The sequence below is a fragment of the Phyllostomus discolor genome, chromosome 10, assembly GCF_004126475.2.
Source record: "Phyllostomus discolor isolate MPI-MPIP mPhyDis1 chromosome 10, mPhyDis1.pri.v3, whole genome shotgun sequence".
Lineage (NCBI taxonomy): Eukaryota > Metazoa > Chordata > Mammalia > Chiroptera > Phyllostomidae > Phyllostomus > Phyllostomus discolor.
In genome coordinates, this window is record NC_040912.2 from 54,391,023 (window position 1) to 54,416,638 (window position 25,616).

At 35.8% G+C, this 25,616-nt stretch overlaps 1 protein-coding gene across 1 annotated transcript in view; it reads left to right on the forward strand.

The window, feature by feature from the left end:
• Positions 1 to 25,616, forward strand: part of SUGCT (succinyl-CoA:glutarate-CoA transferase) — a 996,774-nt gene that overhangs the window by 867,423 nt on the left and 103,735 nt on the right. Inside the window, 1 exon segment of the mRNA XM_028526030.2 lies at positions 4,495 to 4,558. Within this exon segment, the coding sequence (XP_028381831.2) occupies positions 4,495 to 4,558 (64 nt within the window).

Below are 25,616 nucleotides of genomic sequence, written 5' to 3' on the forward strand. Positions count from 1 at the left end.
CTTCCATCACTGTATCAGTAGAAATGCAGATTATAGTAATTTCTACCTAGTTTAGCTACTGAGAAGATTAAATGGAGATAGCTCTTTAGCTCCTAATTCAATGCCTGACCCTAAGGAGTTTTGATAAGCAATGTCTGCTATTTTGTTTATCATTGTAATTGTTAACTAAATGTTATATTTCACTATCATTTTTGTTCTAAGACTTTTACTTGCCTCCTTGACCTACATCCTTCAGCTTCCACTGGAAGCAGGCAGAATTACTTACTTGTTCCTTATTGGAATTTGTGGAGTTTAAATTATGTCTTACAAATTGGCTCAGGTCTCTTACTCCCTACTGTTTCCTCTAATTGCATGCACTTTGAATGAAGTTCATTTGTCTTTTTACTACCAGCCCTTTCATATCACCTAACATATAGATGTTCCATGATGTTTGTTAAATTGAATGAATAGATCATATGTTTATTCATGGTGAATGGACAGATCAGTTCTCTTTTGTGAATCTTAAGTTAATATCATTTATGGTATCCCATTGATTTTTTTTACTGAATTTATTGGGGTGACATCGCTTCAGAAACTCATAAAAGTTTCAAGTGTGCAACTCTATATAACATCGTGTGCATGCTGCATCATGCATCTATTGCCCAAAGTAAAGTCTTTTTCTGTTCCTATTTATTGCCTCTTTGCCCACCTCCACCTATGCCACCTATCTTCCCTCTGGCTCTCACCACACTGTTGTCTGTATCCATGTGTAATATGTGTATGTATATGTAAATTTGATGTGCTCTTTACATGTATCACTTGTGTGTGACATTTAATGCTGGCACTCTTATCAGTCTCTTTTCATTTGAATATGCCTTGCTACTTATATTCTTGACCTAGATCTCTTGTTTTCTGTAAAGATTTTTGCTGCCCATACAGTGGGTATTTTTATTTTATTTTTTACAGTTTTTTTTTCTTGCTAGTGCTATATTATGGACTTTTTTCCTGCCATTCCTGCCATAGGACATTATAAAAAGACTGTCTTACGTTCATTTAAACTTTATTTCCCACATCATTTTACAGTATACATTTTACTCTCTTCCCCATCATTAATACATTACCACTTGACTCTATCATTAGGCTGTCAATCTGTAAAACTCTTGAAGAAGAAAGAGAGTCCTTATTTTAAATAGGCCTGATACTTTACTAAAGATGTTGGTGCACTGTCTAAAATTCTATTCTTGTCAAGAAAATGCTTTTGAAATTTTAAGGAGAAGTGAAGATTAGAAAAGCTACAAAACCAGGGAATATTTAGGGAGAAGAAAAATAAATAAAAGAAGGACAAAATCCACTACAAAATTATAGAGAAGGTCCTTGCCTTATTTCAAAATAACTAAATATGTAATGAAGAATACATATGTAATGAAGAATATCCTAAATGGTCAGACTATGGTTCTAAGCATGTAATTCTCCCTATGGGAAAATGGTGGTTGAAAGTTCTAAACCAGAGTTCTATTCCACTGCTAGTGAAAAATGAAACATTATTAAATGTGAATTTCTAGGTTAAAGGTACTACAGATTAGGGTTTTGAGCCTGGATATAAAAAGGAAAGGGAACGCTTAATAACTATTCCCAAAGAAATGTTATATAAATGTTGGTAAGTGGCAGTTTCTCCATTTCCAGTGAAGTTAAGATGAGAGAATATGCCTGAAGTGTGGTAGGAGAGATTTATGTTAAAATTCAGAGAAACTGTCTGGTCTCTGAAATGCTCAAATATGTTACTAAGCAGAGCAGGACTTGCCCCACAAACAAGACTGGAGAGTTTTCCAAGATTCTGTGTCATTAGGCAGGGTTTCCAGGGGCAGCACTGCCATAGTTTCAGCTGTTCTCTGAGATAATCTGACCCGATTCATGAGAAACTATGGAAGTTTTATCAACTTCAGACTTTACATTAAAAGGGGGGTGGCAACCAAACAAAGGAATGAGGTAGTTCTTTATGAATATGCGGGCTCTGACTATCCCATTTGCCATGTAACTGTACAAATGCTACAGCAAATGAGAAACTGCAGTTAGCTTTCTTTGCCAGACAGGGGAAAAATTATGTATCTGCTTAAAACAGGATGATTTTCAATGCAAAGGAATTGATAAGTATAGAAAACAAAGTTTCATATTGGGAATCGCATATATAGACAGCAAAGGGGGTAGGTCTGGAGTAAGTACACTCCTTAGGCTGCTTTCATGAAAAACTTCAATCCACTGCTAGTTTTTGTTTCACAAAACTTTGACATATGTCCCTTGACCTTTACCAACTACCCTTTCACGTTTGACACTTAACATTTGCCACATAATTACAATTCACATTAATTAATTTCAACACTATCAGTTAAGTTATATTTAGCTAAGAACACTCACTTTTGTCTTTTGTGAGTAGCAGTGCAGTATTATTACAAAGAGGTAGTCAGGAGGGCAACAGAGATAGGAGAAGAATGATTCAGTGTGCAGATAATTGTTTCAAGTGAAATTTAGCTCGGTATTTTTGTTCCTGTCCTCAGTAGAACTGAGATTTAGCACCTCGCATTGGCATTTAGCCCCCACCCCCACATAGGAGGAGGCAGTGCTGGGCGGGCGCTGAGAACGAGCCACACCAGAATTAAATTATAGCACAGTTCTAACACTGGCAAGAATTTTCTCTGGCCAGCTCTTGGGTGCAAAGCTGGTGATTCCAAAAGAGAGGCAAGGCATCCCTAGAAAGGATCTCCATATGGTGTGGCATCACTCTCAGTGAGGGGAGCTAACATGGTTGTTGTTTAAAGAGCATATCATCCACAAAGTGGTGACCATTCCCCCCCAAAGTAGTGGGAGCCAGAATATTTATTCATAGAAGAGCTGTAGTTCTAACCTTATAAAGCCACTCATGAGATTGTCTTTTTGGTGGATTATTCCATAATGGGGCCAGAAGGCTCACTAGAAACAGATAAAATCCAAGATATTTGACCTCTTTCCCTGAGTTTTCCAAGTGAGAAAACATTTTTATCAGTTTATGTATTGCATGCTCTTTTGCTTTGTGAAAATATTGTATAAGAGTATGGATATGCAAATTTGACTTTCACCTGAAGCTCAAAATACTAGAGAACCATTATTACAATCTGTCAGTTTTGGGGATGTTAGCATGAAATTGTGGTCCATTAGTTTACTGTGCCACTGAAATACTTCTGTCTTTTAGATCCATATACAGAACAGGAAGAGAGAAGCCCTCCATTGGTAGATATTGCAGGTGAAACAGTTTAAACCACCCATATATATCTCACTGAAGATACAGTAGTAGTAAATAGAAATTTTTTGAAAGGGTATACTCAGGTAGCCTCCAGCTATTAAAGAATAAGCAAAAGAAAACAATTTTGTAGCATTTTTATTTGTGGGACTATAGAACATTTTCCCTCCAGTAATTCAACTTTTATGTGTAGAATCTAATTCCATGCCTTCATCTCATCCTCTTCCTACAGCTGGAGGGCACAAACCCTGGCAGAACTTATTTTCTTATCCATCCCATAGGAAAAATTACAGCCTCTCTATGCCAAGGATTTAAGTAGCTCTGGTTCAGTAGTCCCATAATTCAGCATCAAGTCACCTTTCTGCTGTTTGGGCACTGAAAGATTATTGCAGTCCCAGTAACTGGCCTTAAATCTTAACCCTGAGACCAAGTCTACCTTGAGTCCTTGATGGGACCCCAAATACCTCCCTTGCATAGAGTACCCATGCATGATACTCTAATTGGCCCCCTAAGATAAGGTCTATGGCTTTTTTTTCAGTTGTCTCCTCCCACTCCTACCATCCTCCACTGACTGTAGGATAGTGGAGTTCTAGTTATGAAACCTAGTCTTATGATTAAGGTCTTTGGACCACTGAAAACATCTCTGGCTTCAATTTCCTGCTCAGGCCTCTGACCTGGGCTTACTCTAGGATCCTTATCAGCTAGCTCTGCTCATTGATTGTCACAGCAGCCTTGAATCTGTCCATTTCCAGAAGTCACTGGGCCTTTTGGATACTCTGATTCATCTTTCAAACTGGACTGACTCCCTGCATCTTTCTGAATCAATTGCCTGGAGTGTATGTGCTACCCCAGGCAGCAACTCCATTACAGGTTTGGCCCTTCCTGGCCTGTCCTGCAGTTGACCTTGGCCAAAACCTGCTATGAACTAGTATAGGAAGAGGTTAAGCTTTAATATTTAGAGGATCATACATAGATGAAAGGGGGATATCATACCCTATATTTAGGAGCAGGTAATATTTTCAAGAGTGGGAAAAATTTGTCTTCTATTTTTTCTCAGTTTGTTGATATACTGTAAAATAGAAATATTATTTTTGTGTTAAATATTTCCTATTAAAAATTTTAGGCATTTTTGTGTTTTTCAATATCTTTCTTTAATGGAGTGAATTGGTGGCTTTCCATATATCTTGAGATTAAAGATAATTTTATTTTGTGATTTGTTTTGTTCTCTGTTTTTACATTTCAAGGTATTGCACAATGGCCTCATTATGGAACTGAAACATCCGACTGTAGGAAAGATATCAGTCCCAGGTTTGAAATTTTTTATTTTTTAAACATTTTCCTTAAAAATCATTCACTATGCTGATTGCTACAAATAGCTGATGATCCCCCAAACAACTTGTCAAGACATTGTCCCAAGTTTTCATTTTGGATAAAAGTTGAAATCACATCCACAAGAATGCATGCTGAAGCTACAGAATTGTGTCTTTGCTCTGACAAATGTCTGGCTGTCTTGGTGACAACAAAATGCTCACATTACAACTCTATGTTTTGTAATCATGTATTCACAAAAGTACATTATGTAATTTCCAGCAGCTATATGATGATAGATGTGTCAAATATGAAATTACATGTGGTTCATATGAGAATGAAGAAGGAAGTTAGGCTCAATGGTGGTGGTGCCCAATGGAGGTTACCGACTGTTCAGGCAAAGGCATTTTCTTTCCACATTATTATTTTAGGGTATTAGCTTTGTAGATCAAGAAATTAAGTGTTTTAAGTAAACTCAAAATATGTTGAATTCTTGTAACTTGACTCATACCAAACATACTCACCAAAGAATTTTGGCCTAGGCCAAAATGCCAACTTTATATGTCTCAGGGTAGTTCTTTTTCTTTGTAGCCAGAAGCCTTGTGCCTGCCTACTCTCAGAGCACTCAGATGGTAGCAAGAGCTTATGAATAACCTGCTACCATCCACAGGCTTTACTTCTTTAGTGACTATAATCTGACCATTCCTCATATCTGTTGTCTCTACTCTGGGAATTGCTGGAAAAACACTCCATATTCTTTTTTATTATGTCCCTATTTTATAGACTATATATAAACTATACACTTATTTTTTTTCTTTTCTTATGACAGAGGATAATGAAATTAGCTAGGATATAACTTTGGTCACAATTTTCCTGAAACTATATCCTAGTCACCTTGCTTGAAACTTGAGTATTCCCCAAACTCTTCAGTCACTTCAGTCAAATGGCATACATTTACTCTTACAGGTTTCAGGTCTCATTTATTGAATAATTACATTGTTAATTTTATTTTAGGTATATTATAGTTCTAAGATTTGGGATCAACCTGAAAATAATGTCTGAGAACACATCAAAAAATGGCCATTGGCATGTTAAAAAATAACAGGGGATTATGATAAATAAACATTATGAATTATGAATTAAAGAATGTTAAGAGCAGGTATAAGCATACCAGATATGGAGATCACATTTTTATATGGAAAATATATAATGTATCATGATGAAAGGTAGTAAAAAAGAACATGTTAATAAAAGCTAAGTAAGTCATTTATTCATTCATATATTAAGCAAATACTATGTCCCAGGCAATACTTTGAGTCCTTGGAATTCAAAAATAAACCAGATACCTTGGTCCTTGCCACATGGGGCTCATGCTCAAGTGGAAAATCAGGTAATAAAAGCAACCAACAAATGTTCCCATAACTAAGTCATGGTAAGTGCAAGGAAGGAGAACAAATAGTATGTTGTCATAGAGAATAATGGGGACAGAAGTCACCTGTGTTAATTTTGTGGATCAGAGAAAGCCTCTCTGAGAGGATGGTTTATAAACTGAGAACTGAGGGATCTAAAGGAGTCAACATTTGAAGAGTAGGGGAAGAGCAGAAGGACTACATATGAGAGAACTCTGAGTTGGGAAGGAACTGGTTACATTTTAATCCGGTATGAAAGAAGAGGAAAGGAGGCATGAAATGAGATTGAAGAGAAAGGTGAGGCCCCACTAAATGTGGTTTTATTCTAGTTTTAAGCAGGGGAGTGAAATGACACAATTTATAACTTTAAAGCAGCAAGTCAGGTTAGGAAGTTCTCACAGGAGTTCAGGTGATGATATCTTAAATTAGGGTCATGGTAATAGCAAAAAAGAAAAAGGAGTGGTCAAAAATGTAATGATGGAGTTTTCAGTATGAAAAGACTTTAAAGGACACTTTATTCGGTGGCTTCTAACTTTAATTTTTAAATAGTAAACTGTCCATGTGAAGCCTCAATATCTAAACAGATCAAAAAAGAGTAAAGAGTTTTGTTGTTCGGTAGGTTAGCACTCCAACTGTACAGCTTTCTTTTGCTTCTACCATGCACTCTAAACACCCCCTTAGAGTCATGGGCCTTGACAAACAATTCAAGAACCACTGACCTAATGTAATTACACAAGTTTAAATATGAAGTCCAACAGTAATTGATTCTTTAATACACGAGAGAAAAGGGTAAACATTTGAAAATTAATGCAATTGTTTGCATGTTAGTAAGGGAAAAAAGTAAGTCAGTGGCCAACTTAGAATGAACTCACTAGATATAATACTCTTGTCACTCAGATGTGAATTTGTTGACTTTCCTGGTAAATGAATGAACAATCAATCTCAGGAAGAGGGAAATATTTTTTCAGATTCCTTGAAGGTGAAAGCATACCCCTTTTGCTTACTTTAATTTATAAGAATATTTGTAAGCTATAGTCACAATAATGCTGTGTAATAAATAACCACAACAATCTCAGTGGCACTCAAACATAACATTTATTTATTCTATGGATGTGGATCCAAGTGGGGGTTGACTGATCTGGGCTGGACATGCCGAAGTGGCTGTTGTTATAAGCTAAGATCTGGTATCTAGTGAGGCTTTGTCCTCACTGTGAGTTAGGCTCAGTTCTGCTCTACATGTCTCTCATGTTCTTCTCGTGGCAATGGCAGGAGACCAAGATAATACGCAGAAACCACAATGCCACTTAAGACCTTCTGCTGAGCTATTAGATCCTTCTACCCTCATTCTATTGGTCAAAAGCAAGTTTTAGACTGTATACGATAGGTAGGGAAATGTCTGTTTTTATGTGAAACTGCAAAGTTACATGGCAAAGATATGGGCATAAGGAGGGGTAAATAACTGGGGCCAACAATTCAGTTTACCACAGTAAAATTCTCAAATCTGTAGTCTTTTTAATCTTTACTTCTCTTTGGGAAATTTTATTTTTCTTACTTTAATTTCTTTAGAGCTTAAGAGTATTTTTTTAACTTTTTTTTATTGTCGTTCAAGTACAGTTGTCTCCATTTCCACCCCAACTTCCCACCACCCTAACAGTCCATACTCCCCACCCTTGATCCTACCCGCTCTTTGATATGTCTATCTTATTGACTTACCTTATATAATTTCTATAAAATTATCAATATAAGAAGTCTCAGATTTGAAATGCAATGGGTGTGTTTAAGTTATTTTTGGAATTAGTATCAGTGTCTCTCCAAAGCAGCCTATCTAGACTCCCCATGAAAACAGAGAGACAATTCTGCTTATAGATGTCAGATAAGAATTTGCTATTGTTTCCTTTAATTCAGTGTATCCCAGTAAGAGGCCACTCAGGTAGAATAAGAGATATTAAGTACAAAGAGAATTTATCAGTAAATAATTCAAAATTTTCCTGTATGTTGCCCTTTTCATTGATTTATTTACCTGTGATAGTTTTGCTTTTCTTTGTAAGTAATTTTCCCTTTGGAGAATTCATGAATGTTGTAGAAATAACTCAGATTCTCCCACAAAACCTCAGTGAAGTGAATATGCTAAAACAGGAAGGGTGGGTAGAGTGAAAAGCAATTTTATGCTACACTAGTTTTTAGTTAGCCAGTGGAGACACATTTTTGAATTCATTAAATGTAGTTCTATAGATTTACATATATATTTGCATCTTCACATTTACAGTAAAATCCCATTAATGTTACTTCAAACTACTTATTTATATTTCCTGTTATTAGTGAACCTGTACTGAATTTTTGATACATTGTACTAATTTTCCTGAAGCATTTTGTCTTAGTAGTTACTTAGTACTACCTGTCTCTTGAAGAGAGCAATAATTCTTATGTAATATTGATTGCACCTTTTTAGAGATGTATAAATCCATAGCAGTCCCTCACATTCTCAGATTAGAGCTCCTGTGTACTCCTAATTGATTGATACTTAAAGATATTGGTCAACCAATGTTTAATATACTTTGAACAGGAATGGAAAATTATTTGCCTCTTCAAAATTTCTGTTGGCTACTTAAATAATTATTGTAAGCATTTAATACATTATTATAATATTTGCAATTATTACCGATATTAGATAAAGTACAAGTATTATGGTCTAAATTACTCCTTTATTAATATCTATTCCAACATACTTTTTATATACTTTCTCCCTCCACTATACAATAAATAATTAAAAAATAAATTTCATTTGCTTATATATATGACATAGTGAAAGCATGTGGTATAGTTAATACTCATAAATTATCTCTAAATGTGAGCTGTAGTTATGCTAATGCTATTCTTTATTTCACATATTGTTCATGAAACTTCTCTCTCATTTGAGCTTTATAGCCTGTTTTACAGTTAAATGTAGAGAGAAACTAATACAAATTTATTATTAATGGGGGTATAAATGAGAAAAGGTATCATACTTTTCTTTGCTAAGCTTAAAGATTCTTGCATTTTAAAAATCCCCAGTGAGGGAAGTAGTCCTTAGTTTTTGCTCATCATTAGCTTAGTGACAGAAATGTAAGCACCCTGGGCACAATGTACTAGTTTGCTCACAATTAACTAATGCAGCCTGATCAAGTGCCAAATCTTCAAACACACACTCACTCACATGCATACTCATACCCACATACAACTAAATTCACTAACCCTATTGTCTTCCATATGCTATATTAAGGTTTGGTGACAGATTTGTACCCAGAACAGGCCCAGCCCATCAAGGACATTACAGTTTGCCAGGGAAGGCAGCATTCAATAAATTCAGAAAAGTGGGATGAGTATTTTCATGGAAAACTGGAGGCTATAGCAGTATGCTCTGAGAGTACAAACCAGGGAGACTTAAGCTAGTGTGTAGAATCAGGAAAGTTTTCCTGAGAAGTGAACTGTAAACAGACTAGTGAACAATGACCAGTTGTCAGCTGAGCCAAACTGGTGTGGGCTAAAGGAGCAATGAGGAGCCAGAGTACTAGTGTCTGGAGGAGATGAGAAAGGGCTCAAAGGGAGAAATGGGGGAGGAATAGACTCAGAGTTACGCTGGAGAGGCAGCCAGAGGCCAGAAGAAGGAGATCTAAAATACAACTAATGATCAAATGAAAAATAAATAAAAATTTAAAGGAAACCTATGCTGAGGGCTCTGAGATCCCTATTATCTAGGGACAAAGGTAGGACTTGGAAGAAGACTTTGGGTAAGACCTTCAAACCTAATTGGGAAGATGTTCTCATTGATTGAGTTTAGGGATATTTCTAAAAAGCTTCTAAGTTGGTTAAAGATTTTTATAAAACTCATAGTATTCTCACTTTAAACTGAAATTAATAAAAATTTGTCTGTTAATTACTGAAATGAAAGTTACATTAGAGCTCATGACATAACATTTCTTGAGCAAAAGATTGGCCATTACATAAATTTTACCTTATCTGTGACTTTATTGAAAAGATCTTAACATTAGTTATTACATTACAAAGGACTTCCAGTTTCCAGTGAGCCATTCACCATTTGTATTTTCTTCTTGAAATACTGCTGGCCTTGGCTTTTAGCCAGAGTGGAACATTCTGTCTTTCCATGTAGTGCATACTGAATTCCAAACTTCAAAGGATATCACTGAAATACATTTGCTGTTAGGTAAGCTCTTCCCCACAGTCTTTTTCAGATTCCTTCCTGCATTTGAATTGTGGTTATTTGATTCCAGCAGCATTTCTGGGAAACACTGTAGTACATGAGGGTGTCAGCCCTGTGAAAGGGCAGCAGTCTTCTATGAACAGAAAATAGTTTTGAATTGAATTATCCTGGACTGCTGGTCTCCTGATCTGTGTTTTTCAGAAAGCAGCACCAAGTTCTTTTAAATAAAACTTTTCATTAGTATTTTCTCATAGGGTTTTAATATTTGTATTTGGAACCTGCAACAATTCTTAGCTAGCAGGTGTTGGATGTGGGAACAGTCACCATTATGAATTAATGTAGCTCCAATGAAGGTATTAGATTATTGGTGTTTATATTTTCAGTAAATTTTTTAAAAGTTAAATGCTCATTATTTGATTATCTGAAGTATTTTATTTATGAATGTTTTGCAACTTTATATAAATGATTTTCTAAAACACCTTTCTTTTGTAAGCTCCTGGGGAGAAAGATACTGTCATTTTATTTTATTTTTATTTTTTTAAGATTTTATTTATTTATTTTTAGAGAGGGAAGAGAGGAAGATAGAGAGAGAGAGAGAGAGAGAGAAAGAAACATCAATGTGTGGTTGCTGGGGGTTATGGCCTGCAACCCAGGCATTTACCCTGGCTGGGAATCAAACCTGGGACACTTTGGTTCCCAGCCCGCGCTCAATCCATTGAGTTACGCCAGCCAGGGCAAGATACTGTCATTTTAAATCTAACCAATACCTTCTATACCAGCTAAGTATAGATATTTTCTGGGTGATTAAAATTAAAAAAAAAACTTTAGATGAAAAATACTTAAAAAGACAATTTGTGATCATTTTAAGCTACATGGAGAAGCTATCTGACAAGAGATTTATTCTGCTTCTTTAGTTTGTTTCTAAACTGAAGTACGCAAATTAAGTGACTACCTAGTATCTTGCCTGGTTATGAATCACCTCTTCTAGGCTACATGAGACTTCACTTTGCCTTGTTACTTTTATCTTTTTTTCTTCCCTTTAGGTAGAAAGTTTGATAGTGTTTCTGAACTCACATAGCCTCAAAGTGCACTTACATTTCTATAATGGATAACTGTAACAGGGAAAGCTGTCACAAATCTCTTTGGGGAAAAAATTAAGAGGAACCAAAGTTTCAGTTTATATTCCTCATATAGTTTAAATATGTGAGTTCTAAAGGAAGAATTTTAAGTAAAAGCAATCTGAGACTAAATGGTAGGATAACTTATTTCTTCCAGATAGAAAAAATCTTTCAAATGACGACAGGAAGAGTGTAAAGTTTCCATGTTGTGTGTAGTGCATAATCTGTCTTCTAGAAAGAGCATACTCCTTCAGGGAGCAAGCTAAGCTGTGAAAAAGAGGAAAGAGATGAAAGAAAGTTTCCACAGTCTGTCAACAGAATGAGAGAGAGAAAGCTGGAAGGGAAGGGAATTTTCATATAGACTAGACATGGTACTTCCCAAAGTCCTCAATTATTTTTAACTTTATTAAACACTTAACCCAAGGCAATATACTGAGAGTTAAATAAATCAGTATATTCTCAGATGATTTGACACTGAGTGCCTGCAGCCTTCTCTGGAAGTCCCATAAGAGTAAGGTGTAATCTTATACACTGTTGCCTTCCAGTGAGAAATGAATAGCACAAGGACTTCCCTTCTCTAGGAGATCTTGGAGGAACCAGGAGGTGTGAATCACATCCCCAGGAATGTCTTTCCCTCAGGAACAGGGAATACCTAAGCGCCAAGTTACTGTCGCTGATATGACTTAGGGATCTCCATCAACTATGCTTATCTGTACCATGAGGAAGACATACTTTGTTAGACCCAAGCTTTCATGCTCAGGGAATTCATATTCCTATTGGTTGGGACTGGGAACATGGCCAAGAACTTAGTTGCTCCTCTTCAACATGTCCTTATCAATGTATTTGCTAAGATAAGTAAATCTGTCTAATAGACAAGAAAATCTTGTTGCAAATTAGTCCTAAGTTATCAATGAAATTCTGGGTCACAGAGTAATTCTTCACTATTAGGAAGTGACATTTAAACTAAAGAATTTTTCTGGGTGAATATTTAATTGGACTTATACATTGTTTGGGGTATTTTCTCAAATATTAATATACTGAATGATCCTTGAGGCAGGAGTTGTGTTTGAAATCATCTGAATGAACCAAATTTAGAAATCAAAACAAGATCAAGATAAAAACAAAAATGAAAAGCCACAGGAAGAGTGGAAGCTTCAATGTAGTACAGCATTTTCTTGTTATTTGTCTTAGAAGGTGGAACAGAAATTTTCTGGGATTAATTCTTCAGTTCTTGTATTTGCTGCCGCTAACTTTCATTGGGTACCCAAAGTTCTTTTTCTGGATCAAACTTAAGTGCTGATTTTATGATGGACCTTTACAGAATAAATTAAGTAAATGTAATTAGGCAAGTGTACTGGCTGGAGAAGTAAAATCTGATACCATGTAATAGCTAAATATAAAAAATTAAATTATCTTTCACTTTGGACTTCCATGTTATGGCATTAACTTGGATGATCAAGGAGTGACATTGTCTTTGCCACCAAGTGGGTTTCAGCCTAGAGTGTTTTTTTTTTTTTTCTAATTTCATTGCTGGATTTATTTATGGCTGGAGAAGGGGTCATTTCATTTCCCTCTGAAATAGAAATGGCTTTGCTTTCCTCCAGCATTACCAGGTAAGGACTTTTTTGGTTCATGGAAATATGACAATTAGGCTGAATCCTATAGGAAATTAAAAAAAAATATATGGATCATTAAGATATCAAGATATATTCCTCTTCAGGAGGCTTAGCCAGAAAAATATCAATGCAGTGAACCACCTTTTTATTTAAAGGGCTTATGGTTTAATTTATTTAAAGGGTTTATAGGCACATCGTGTTTTGTTAAAATAGTGTTAGAGGAGGTGGAGAAATGGTAGCTAAAGGGTTAAATTAGAACCTCCAAGTATCATAACAAAATCAATAGGTAATGTGCAATATTTCATTTATCGTATCACCTCCAAATCTTAAGCATTTATTTGGCACTGAGCTGGTCTGTGGGGCTCATTGCTTTTCTCCACAACTGGAGCAAGTCCTATCTTATGTCTGTTAGTTCTGTATCAGCTTTCATAGAACAATATCCCCATGCCGTCATATCTTTATCTGGTATGACATTAGCAGTCCATGTGTCTCTGGGCTCATTCTTTGAGTGAGATTAAGATTTCAATAGAGGGAGGGGAAGGGATGACGGACCTTGTCCTTTATCAGAATACCATCTAAGTCACAGCAGCTGTGTGACTCTTGGAGTGGATGACCCATTAATCTAACTTACTTGAAACCCTTTGTCTGTTAAAAGTGTTCCTATAACCCACTATTTCATGTTATTACAAGAAGCCACATGCTTTTCAAACAATTAAGCAAAAACCTAATTTTAATTAAATGAAAAAAGAGTTAACTACAATAATTTTGGGAATTAGAAGACAGTGTGTGGTGAAATAAAAGTACCAACAGGACTCTGCAGCCACAAAAAAAGCAAGAGAAATATACTATCCCATGCAGATTTAAAGAATATCCTCAATACAGTTTACCCCCTGTAAACTCCTCAAAGACAACTTACTGTCTTTGTATTGGGCCTTCAATTTGGTGTATGACCTTAAGTAACTCACTTCACCTTTTAGTGCTTTGTATTCTTGTTCTAATGGGACCAATACTTTTGTTCTTTCAATTTAAAGAAAAAATGCAATTCACTGTACTGTATATAAGTATATTTTATGAATAGATTTGAATGCATCATTGCCGTGGAATGTTCAAACTTGAAGTGAGGGAATGTAAGCAAACATCTTTTGACTACTTCTCTGCATAAGGTATGTATGTAAGCCCTTTATATACCTATTTGTTTAATCTCCAGAACAATTCAGTAAACTGTACATTATTATGTCCAATTTATAGATGAGAAAATTGACACTTGTTTAGTGTTGCAAAACCAAACCCAGTTTTGGATATCCCTGAAATCTTTTCCCTATTTAGTACTGTCTCCTAAAGTTGAGCCAAAAAGGAAAGTTAAACCAACTCTTACATTTTTAACCTTACAACTTTAGTCTCTAATTTAAAGGCTGCCTAATGTATTTTAAATGTTTCTTTTAAAAATTAGCTTGGAAATTTATTTAAAGAATGTTTAAATTTCAAGAATTTGAACTTATATTGAGCCTACTTCCTTTGGGAATTGAGGCTTGTTTGTTTGTTTGTTTTTCTTTTTCCCAAAGTCTGTTGTGCTCAAAGAAAAAAAAAATACCTTGTTGGAAAATGCATTGTTAGGCCATTTTGATATTCTCAAGAGCATATAAGTGTAAATGCACCAAAGCACGCAGATTACATTTTCTTCAAGTTATACTCTTTTCACACATTAACAGAAAAGCAGTTTGAAGGGGAAAAAAGGAAATGTTTGGGATATATATGCAAATTTTAATCATCAAGAGACTAAAAATGTTAAGCTGCTACTCTGACTTTCCTAGATTTCTCATCCATCCAATGATCTACCTCTGTCCTGGGTACCGTGAGGGCAAATTTCCTCTTGCTCACTGGGGGCTGGTTTTGTTATAAAGTTAGAGCCAGATTTTCTTTGAGAAACATTAATTAAACTACAAACAATGCTGTGTTGGTATAAGAAAGTTAAGATGAGTGGTTGATATTTTGGCCAAAACAACAATTTAAAGGCTAATTGGTGAAATTCTGTATGATTCTACTTATATAAGTCAAATAAGTAGTCAAATTCATTGAGACAGAATATGGAAAAGTGGTTGTCAGGGACTGAGGGGAGGTGGGAATGGGGAGTTAGTGTTTAATAGGTACAGAATTCCAGTTGGGAAAGATGAAAATGTTCTGGAGAGGGTGGTGGTGATGGTCATGCAACAATGTAAATGTACTTAATGCCACAGAACTATACACTTAAAAAAGGTTAAAATGATAAATTTAATGTTGTATATATTTTACTGCAATAAAAATATGATTACTAAACATAGATTAGCTAAGTTCTATGTTGTTTTCCCTGTATACACATGGTGCATATGTGTGGTATAGATACAAGACATGGTAGAGTAGAGCACAGATAGGCTCAGTCAGCAATACTTGAGTGCAAAACCTGGCTCTTTAATTTATCATTGGAAATAATACACAGCCTCTCTAAGCTGTCTCAGTGACATCTGTCTTATCTGCAATAGGAAAATCAAACACTTAATCTCACTGTGACTTATAATAATTAAATAATGATATGTCCCAAGTGCTCAGCACATAGGAGTAAGTGAGAGCACATTGTAGATAATTAATAAACTCTTAACAGTATTTATAATATCTATAGTAGCAACAACTCTTGTGGAAAAATAAAACTAGCCACATTGTTATTTTTCAAACACTAAAAATTGAATAATCTTTTATATTTCTCTAAACCATACAGATAAATAAATCAATCTTTTGTTTAATATTTATCTGATATCTATTTTGTGCCAAGTGTTGGCTGACAAGGAGCTCAGACTAAGGGGCATTTGATCGTGACCAATCAAATGAAATGCAGTGGGCACAGGGGAACCCTGGGACTGGCAGTGCCAGATGTGTGTGTTAGGCAAAACCAGTCCATTTAACCATCTTTCAACTAAGAGCTCTTGGATAACTATGTGGTGCATGAAGTCAGTGGAGACCATGCAGTGTGGAAGCATCTGTCAAAACCAGTGTTGTTCTCTGACACATCATGCAGGTGAAAATAGTAATTCAGAGAATATATATGAGACTATAACAGCTTGTTTAGGAGAAATTAGAGAAAGACTAAGATATAGTGCAATGCTTCCAAAATATAATCTGTAGTTTCTTGTAGCCTTAATATTTGTCCTACCAATAAATGACCCTGTTGTCAGACAAATTTGGGAAACCTATATTAAACAAAGGTCAATAAATTTTCTTAACTGTGACATTTCTTAGAATCATTCACATTCTGAGATAGGTTTGTATCTCTAAGAAGAAGTTACTGAACACCATGTTTTTCTTGTTATTTGACAGTGGAACCCTTTCCTCCACAGAACTCTTATTAAGATCCCATGGGAAAGCACTTTGTGGGGCATTCCACTAGTGTCCCCTCAAGCTGCATTTGACAAGTTATAATGGTCATTTCCTGGATAAATTGGTTAGTTACACTAACAAAGGGAAAGAAAACTGACCATTCTCCAAGGTTTGAAATTTTTTCTTCTTTCTTAGGTCAAGGGACAAAGGGTCCTGAGGCATATTAAACTTTCTTCTTCTTCTTCTATGGATATCAAACACATATGAGCACTGGGCAGGAGACGGTCAGCCAGGAGCCCTGCCCTGGCAGTGCCTGGATGGCTGAGAGGTCAGAGTGGTGGTGAGGGCACTTCACTCCAAGCTGGTTCAGGCTCTGCCAGTGAGTCTCATTTGACAATGAAAGACATCAATAATGGAAATGGATAGAGGGCAATACCAAAGTGCAGATCAAGAATAGTTCACATGGTGATGCTCTTGCACTAGAAGCAAAATCTATCCTCAGATCTAGGGAAATCACTTGAGAAGAAAACACTTTTTCTTCACTGAGCCTAAGTAAAGCTGCATTAGGAGAATTCTGCACAATTGTTCATACTCTAGCTTAGAAAATGGAGTTGATTAAGTGGAAAGACATTTTTAAAATGTGACAAAGATGATGAGGTGTTTAAAGGGTAGGATTTAAGTAGTAAGATGTGGTGGAGAATTTAAGATGTATGACTGAGTAATAATTACAGTGAAGCATGTGATAGCTGCCTATAAATACCCAATTAATTGCCTAATGTGGCAAATAAGGAAAAACAGCCTTTAAGCACCAAAAGGAAAACTGGAATTGAAAACTACTAGGGAAACATTATTTACATTGCAAGAGAAATTAGCTCAGTTATTTGAATAAATATTCAGGATGATACTTTTCTTTCTTAAACTATTTTAAACTAAGTTTTTTTTTCATTTAAAAGGATGCATACATTTTCATGTTTCTTAGAGCAGAAATTAAAGAATAAAGAAAAAATTTTAACTTGCTGCAGGGTATTGTGAGCCAGTGACAACACCTGAGGTTGCTTCAAGCCTCTGGACATGTTTTCCTTAATGTGAATTATAGTGATATGCATAGTATTAAGTAACATAGAAAATTCATGCATTATTTTACACTGTGTGTGAGAATGCACCTTGTAATGTAAAGCGTAATAAGGATAGTTGCTATAGGGAGCACTTGCTAAAACTAACTAATCCTTAGTGAGTATTCTTATTATGCATTAGGTACATAGCATATGTAGCCTTGTCATTACTTGACACTCTGTGGGAGACACTGGTATCCCCACTTTATAGATGAACAAACTAAGTATTAGCAAAATTAGATGAGCTGACCAAAGTCATACAACTAGTAAGTTGCAGAGCCAGAATTTGTATCAATTCTCTTACTCAAAAATCCATGCTCTTTTATTGTGATGCTATGCCACCTCCTGAAGGCACTTTTGATTATGAATTTTAGAAACTTTAAACCAATAGCTTATTATATATGAAGCGCTCCTGAGAGTGAAATAGTTTGCTTGTGTTTGAGAATGGGTCGTCACTAAGAGTGTTATCTACAATTATCCTAGGTAAAACCATACCATGGCTTAAGCAAACAGCTTGCCCAGGGTTTTGCATGGAATGAACTTGGCAAGACTAGAAGAAAGGGCAGTTGGCTCTGGGTCTCTAGGCATTCAGAGCTTATATATGGAGGAGCTCTGTCAGATCTCAAAAACAGCATCCAGATTTGATTATAACTTCTCTTTGTGGTCTTTGAAGCTTTTTGGTATTTCTTCCCTAGCTTTAGAGAGTTCAGACCTATTTTCACATAAACAGAAATGCTTCTTCCTTTCTGAGCACTTCATTGTTGGTGGCATTGTAGAATGTCCCAGGAAGGGGGGAATGAGGCCAATCATAAAGGAAAAATTCCTCTTTGGCTTGCATGTTTATATGAAAATGCCAAAGCTATCAGCTGTTACAATAGCAGGCCTGGGTAAAGCCCCCTTTCCCAACTGCCCTACAGCATATATACAGCAGGGGTAGATAATTCCAGTAGACTTGATCAGAAGATTAAAAAAAAAGCTCCCACAAGTATCAGCCCAAATTCATGAGTTTTACAGGAAATTAGGAAATATGTGGTTTGGTACACTTTTTATTTCAGTAAGAGGTTCCCAAGTCATAAACATGGAAGTGACAATTCAAATTCTAACCATTCCTTATTAAATACCTTACCTGAACTTACCACTGAAAAGAGCATTTTCCTTGAATGGAGAGAATATAGAATAAAAAAAATTAAGTTCACATACTAATTTCTAGGACATTTGAGACAAACAGCCCATCAGTGTTGCCGTTACCTCATTCGCCTTTTTTAGCCATCAATGCTGATGCTTATGTCTTTTACATTCATGGAGCACACTTCAAATGTAAGGAATTCAGTTACATAGCAGGACCTTAGCAGAGATGATATATATCACCTTGTTGGCTATCTTTATAATGCCTTCTTCTTTTCTTAAAAAAATATAAATGGTATATCAGAGCTGATGGAAAAAACAAATGTGAAAGGAAAGTTGAAAAATAAGTATATTTAAACAATTGTGGAATCATTTAAGAGAGTAAAGTGAAGTCAACTCTAGAATCAAAAATATTATCCTGAAGATTACATTTTTTTGAATGAAGTTTAATTAGTGGGGTTTCAGTGTATTGAACTGTTTAAGCATCATCCCTGTCAACATTCCCAACAGAGGTAACCCCAGTCCTATTTCCTTTCTCTCCTGCCTGGCGTCCAAGGTAAGCCATCCGTTTCCTGGATATGAGCAAGATTACAGCTGGGACTCACACTCAGCTCTCCAAAGCTAGCCACAGCTTGGAGCAGCATGATCTTTTGGGGGAAGGAACTTCCTGGTGGTGCTGAAGGCTCATCTTTCTCTATTATTCCTATTTTAGAGGTTCTTTGTATTTACAGTAGCTCCAGTTATGGTCAAAATGACACCATCCTGTCCCTTAGTCTCCTTTGCCTGAGTATACCCACAAGGTCCTTAAGTCCTTAGAAATTATAAGTGAGAGCTTACTCCATATTTGTCATTTTAATTACAATTTCATTAGTTGCCTTCCTTTCATTTGCTATGAATTACAGTTTTTCTACATCTTTAATTGTGAAATTTTTCAGTAAGACCAAAAGAAAAAAGAAAATAAGAGCTGTCATTTAAACAGATATTGTCTTAAATTAAATTAAAACTATAGGAACTCCAAGCCAAAGGCTGCCATTCTGGTTAAATACCAAGATGTTTTCAGTAGAAATGAATTCTAAGAACAATCTAACAATAGCTGGGGTGTTGGGGGGACAGTGGGGAGAAGGATTTTCAGGAACTACTGTAAGGGACACATGGACAAAACCAAGGGGGAGGGCAGAAGCAAGGGAGGGGGGTTTGGCTGGGATGAGGGGGAGGGGGGAGAGAAAATGCAGATAACTGTAATTGAACAACAATAAAATAATTAAAAATAAATAAATATATAACAAGAAAACAAAACAAAAACCAAAATAAAACAATAATAAACTTTACTTGCAGATGCTTCTTGGACTATTTGCATTCAGTCATCACCCCCAACTCCCCGACAGCAATCCAAGCTCTGATATAAATGCTTTTGGAAGCATGCCTTTTAAAAAATAAAATAAAAACAATGCTTTCCCTGAAATAAAAAAAATAAGCAGCTATCTTTTAGGCCTTCATGTCATCTATTTGAGTATTGAGCAAAAAGAAAAATTAACTGTTTAGAATCAGAATTTTCTAAACTAATATAAAAATCAAATTTGAATTCTTTTATCATTTGTTTCCTTGGTGTTTATGTAAAAGGGCATAGGAGGTAATATGAAAGAAGGCTAAAAGAAGGCAAATAAATGCAGAAAAGTAGAATTCATGAGTGAAGAAAATAGAGGGAATACTCATATTTGAAGATATGAAATGGTCTTAATCTTTTACTCCAGTCAACCAGTGCACCTTCTCTTATATGCAGGGAAATCATTTGACTACATGCTTGTTCCTGTGCTTTTCTTGAATATCAAGTGTCACCCTGTAAGTTTTCATTCAAGTATTTTCTTTAGACTGCTCTTCTTTACCCTTATTAAATACTTCACATATCCAAAAGGAAATGTCAGCACTTAAGCTTTTGTGTAAGGTGGGAAAAGGAAAAAGTTTATTTTGCTGCTCTTCTATTTAAATGCAATGGAAATTTGCTATAATTTTTATTTTTGCATTCCAATATAATATGGCTAAATCCATGACTCTCCAAAAAGTACAGAGAAAGCAATACATAACATCTATACACACATTCTGGTGTCAGTCCTGGTGTTACAATGAAATTCAACCTTATACTTTTGCATGTGAGTATTATACCTGTTGGTTTTTTTCTTCCCCAAGTTTAAATTCCCACAAATTCCAATGCCAATTTATTTTTGTTTTCTAATACAAAATGTGAATCTCAATATGCTACTGAGAATTAAGGCTTTGATATGATATCACTTACATGTGGAATCCAAAGAACAAAATACATTGACAAAGAAAATAGAAACAGACCCATAGACATAGAGAAGAGACTCTTGGCTTCAAGAGAAGAGGGGTGCTAGGGACCTGGGTGAAAAAAGGTGGTGGGATTAAGAAGTACTAATTGGTATACTGGAAATATTGGGGGGAATACTTTATAAAGCATATAAAGCATTGGGCAAACCACTATGCCTTATGCCCAAAACTGATACAAAAAAAAAAAAAACAGTAATCAAAACAAAACAAAACAAAAAACAGTTCTATATCATGAACAAAACATAAGAAGAAATTCAGCTACTATTCAGTGATGAGTTAGAGAGTTTGCATTCCACATTTATATTTAGATGAATATTTAAGTGCTTCATTTAAAGGAAATCGATATAAGTAATTACTAGTGGCTTAGCCAAAGCACACTAATTTTTATTGATATTATTTTAAAATTTAAGAAGTGCATAAAATAGAAAAAAAAGAAGCACTAATTAGTAGTTACAAAATAGGGGGATGTAAGGTAAAGAAAGCATAGGGAATATAACCAACAGTATTGTAATAACTGTACATGGTGACAGATAGGTAATCACTGTATAAGTTTTATTGATGTCTTACCACTAGGTTGAATGCCTGAAATTAATAGAAAATAATGTTGTATGCCCCCCCCACAAAAAGGTAATCAATAAATGTTTAAAGCCTTTGAAATGAATATTTTCCCTTGCAATATACTACTAGGGTAAATATTGAGAACTACTGTATAATTTGAATATCAGTCAGTTTTAGACTTTATCAGATACAAATAATTTCAATGTAAGCAGCCAAATTTTATCTGTCAGGCCTATATATGCAATTTAAGGTATATATGTGTTTGTGTGACATATTTTAAAACATCATGTCAAATTTTTTAAGTGTTAAATAAATGTCAGTTTTTGCTAATCTTATACATATGTAAATGCCAGTTTTTGCTAATGTTATACATATGACATCTACTTTGTGCCATGAGAGATTTAGAGATTTAGTGACGTTGGATAGAAGTGATGGATTGTAGGTAGTACTATAGGCTGAAAACTGGAGTTTATACTTAAGGAGACCTTATTTTAATAATAATGATTATATAGCAGCAATATGGCTACATCTAGCATAAGCTATATTTGCTAGTGTTGTCTGGCTTATTTATTAGATGCTTTTAAAAATGTTCCAGTGACATGAGACCTTTAAGTTTGTATTTTGCAAAGAAAGAGAAAAATTTACCTAAACCACAAGACTGAAAAAAAATAGACTGGTAGTAATTAACCTCCAAATTTTGCCTTTTTAATAACATAGGTGGTCATTTCATAGAAGTTTTTAATCTTAATTTCTATACTTAAAACAATCCTTCTTATATACTTCCATTCGCAAAAGGTATGCTATAGAATGTAAATCATGAAATATAAAAGTAAATTGTATGGTATTTCTAAGCCTTGGCACTCCAAAAACTATGTAATGGGGAATTTTTCAAGTTGTTATTAGTCCAAAGGATCTTTCATGGGTCCCTGGGTCTTATGTCAAACTAAAGAGGAGAGAGGCAGGGCTTGTCACCCTAGCAGAATGGAGCCAGTGCGTTCACTGGTATGGGCCAGAAGGATGGCAGAGGATAACCTGCCTATGGACAATGGAGAGACTGCTAACCCATCAGCGAGGGCACAATAACCGGCACACCTGGTATCATATTTACCAAGAGGTGGCAAGGTGCCTTGACAAGCAGTCAGTAAAACACACAGAGATCATAGGTTCAAGGAATATCATGGAGTCTTAGCAAACAGTATGCAGTGGACCTCAGGTAAATTTTCCTGCTTAGTAAGGCCTCAAAACTGGTATTTAGGAGCAGATCTCATGTTCTGGCATAAAAAAGAAAAAAGCAAGAGCAGAGTGGAATCACTTTCCCATATGCTAGAAGAATGAGGCTGCCAGAATGGTTTGGAAGACAGAAATTAGGCACAGAGAAGAAGGAAGAACCTACTTTTCAAAACTTGAGCAAAAGGCAAGACTTGGTTTTAAGGCAAAGTAGATCACATAACTTGGTCTGAGGCACACAGTGAAGACTGGCAGGCCATGTGTCTTCTGAGCACAGTCCCACAGCATCTCAGCTTCTTCAGAAGTGAAGAAAAAGTATCAAGAAGTAGGAAGCCAAGCAGAATATCAACTAGAGAATGTTTCTGGCTCAAGTCTTGGGGTTGTTCCTCTTTGTTCAGCAGGTGAGAGTCCAGAGGCAGTGGCCTCAAGCTACTTAACCTTTTTCTCAGAAATTTCCACAAAGTCAGTGAAAGAATCAGTAACTGCCCCTGAAGTGATCTCAGCAGCCTGCCAACAGGAATATAGGCCTTTTCTATGCCCTGGACAACTCTCCAGGGGGTTCCTGGGTTCCTTGATGACCCCAAGGACTCTAGATCTTTAAGAACACCAGAATGATATTTAAACTTCTCTAGGCTGCTTTATGGGAGGTCTTTTTAGACCAGGGGCAAAGCCACCCAGGAAGCTGTTTAGTTTATTGAGACAACTGGATGCCAACAAATGCTATGTTTTAAAAAGACCAGAGACCATCTTTCAATCACCATTTCTAGGAAGCAGGTATGTTCAATATTACCAAGACCAAATGGTGCTTTTTACAAGAATATTTGCTACAAAGACTATGATGAACACTTAAAAACCAAGCCCTAGAGGCAGTTCATTTACTTTCAAATAATGTTGTTTCCACCATATTATTTTCTAAATGCATTCATGTTGTAATTGATGCTATTGATGACACATTCATAATACACATAATATGTTTATGCCATTCCTTTTCCTATGTGAACACCTAATGAGGCACCCAAACAAATGTCATTGCCCTGTACTGTCAGACTGCTGCCCAGCATACCATGATGGGGGAGTTGTGTGTAACAAATTGTCCATTAAGGAGAGAGCAACCAGCAGCAGGAGGACCTTGAAATCATGTTCTGTACTAGGCATGTTTATTAGAAGTACTAAATATGATGATTAACTCAGAGAAGGATATGCCTTTCTAGGACAGAGCAAAGTCTAATTAATAATGTTACAAAGAAGGGAATTGAGCTTAAAATAAGAACTAACTTTCTTAAATGTGAAGCAGTAATGAAAAAGAAGGGGGTGTGGAGAATGTTAATCTTTCTGGCAAGATAGTGAACATCAGAGTAACTTTAGAGTTCAAAGTAGACAGTGGGTGGGCACTTAGTGGGAATGTTATACTTACGTGTAAAATGGGGAATTGGTTCCAGTGGCCTTTAAAGTGAGTGACTGAGCTAGAATCAAAATTCAAATTTTCCACTTCATAATCTGGAAACTTTACCTGATTTCCTGCTGTGACAGGCTAAAGAACAATAGCCTCCAAATATACCCATCTCGTAATCCCTGGAATGTGTGAATGTTTCCTTATATGGCAAAAGAGACTATGAAGATATGATTTAATTAAAGATCTAAAGTTATGGAGATTACCCGGTATTTTTGAGGTGGGCCCAATGTAATAATCACATTAAGTTTATGAGAGGGAGGCAAGAAGAGTGAGAATCAGAGAAGTGATGTCAGAAGCAGAAATAGGAGTTCTGTGCTTTCAAAATGAAGGAAAGGACCACAAGCCAAGGAATATAGGGAGACACTAGAAGCTGAAAAAAAGGTAAGGAAATGAATTCTCCTCTACAGCCTCTAAACGAATGAAGCTTTGCAAACATCTTAACTTCATCCTGGTGAGGCACATGCCATAGTGCTGATCTCCAGAACTAAGACAATGAATTTGGATTGTTTAATGCCATTAACTTTGAGGTTATTTGTTACGGTAGCAATAGGAAACAAAGGCACTTGCCTTTCACTAAAATTTGTCTGTAATTTTATTTGAGCTTGGAACAAACTAGCCAACGACAAAAATTGACACACCAATGAAGGAAATATAGCTAGCTAGTTCACTCCCTTCTTCCAACACTGGTTGTCCATTCTTGGATTGAGCCTGTATGTGTAATTGCTCCCTTCTAATGGAATTTTCCCTTCTTCATTTACATATGTGTTGGAATGACTTCTATGCACATATAACTAAATCCAAACTTCTTAGCAAGATATGTAAGCCTCTTAATGATAAAACTTGCTGCTCTCCCACTTATTTCCTCCCTGAAGTCCCTTGTCAAGTTTCCTGAAGGCATCATACTATTTTACCTGTTATTTGGCACATGTTGTTTCTTCTGTAGTAAGTAGCTTTTATTTTCTGTTTTGCCTAGATAACTTCTACTCAACTGTATCAGGATTATGTTTAGCCAAAATAGAGACCCAAAATAACACAGGCTTCAATAGAGGTTTAACTCTTTCTCCCATGACTACTTGAAAGTGGGCAGTTCAGCACTGATACAGCATCTCATCTCTTCTCTGGGACAGCCATAAGAAATCAAGCTCCTTCTAGCTCATGGCTGTGCCATCCCAAGAGTATGGTCTTTGTGTTAATACTACAAGAAAGTGTTCAGAGCTCTGACCGTCACTACCATATTTCAGGCAGAGAAATGGAAGAGAGCAAAAAGAGATAAAGGAGCAAAAAGCACATCTCAGCTATCTATTTTGGAAGTGTTCTGAGTGATATCAAATTATACTTTTATTCACACACATTAAAAAGTACTTAGTCACTTGGAAAGATGCTGGGACATGTAGTTCTTATCTTGGGGATGAGGGAGGCATTGACCTTGCAAAAACTCAGATGGTCTATTTCTGTGGGATAAGAGAAGGAATATTAATGGATAATATTAAAGGAATATTTATTTATATATTATATGTATATAAATGTACACATACAAATGTATCTATATCACAT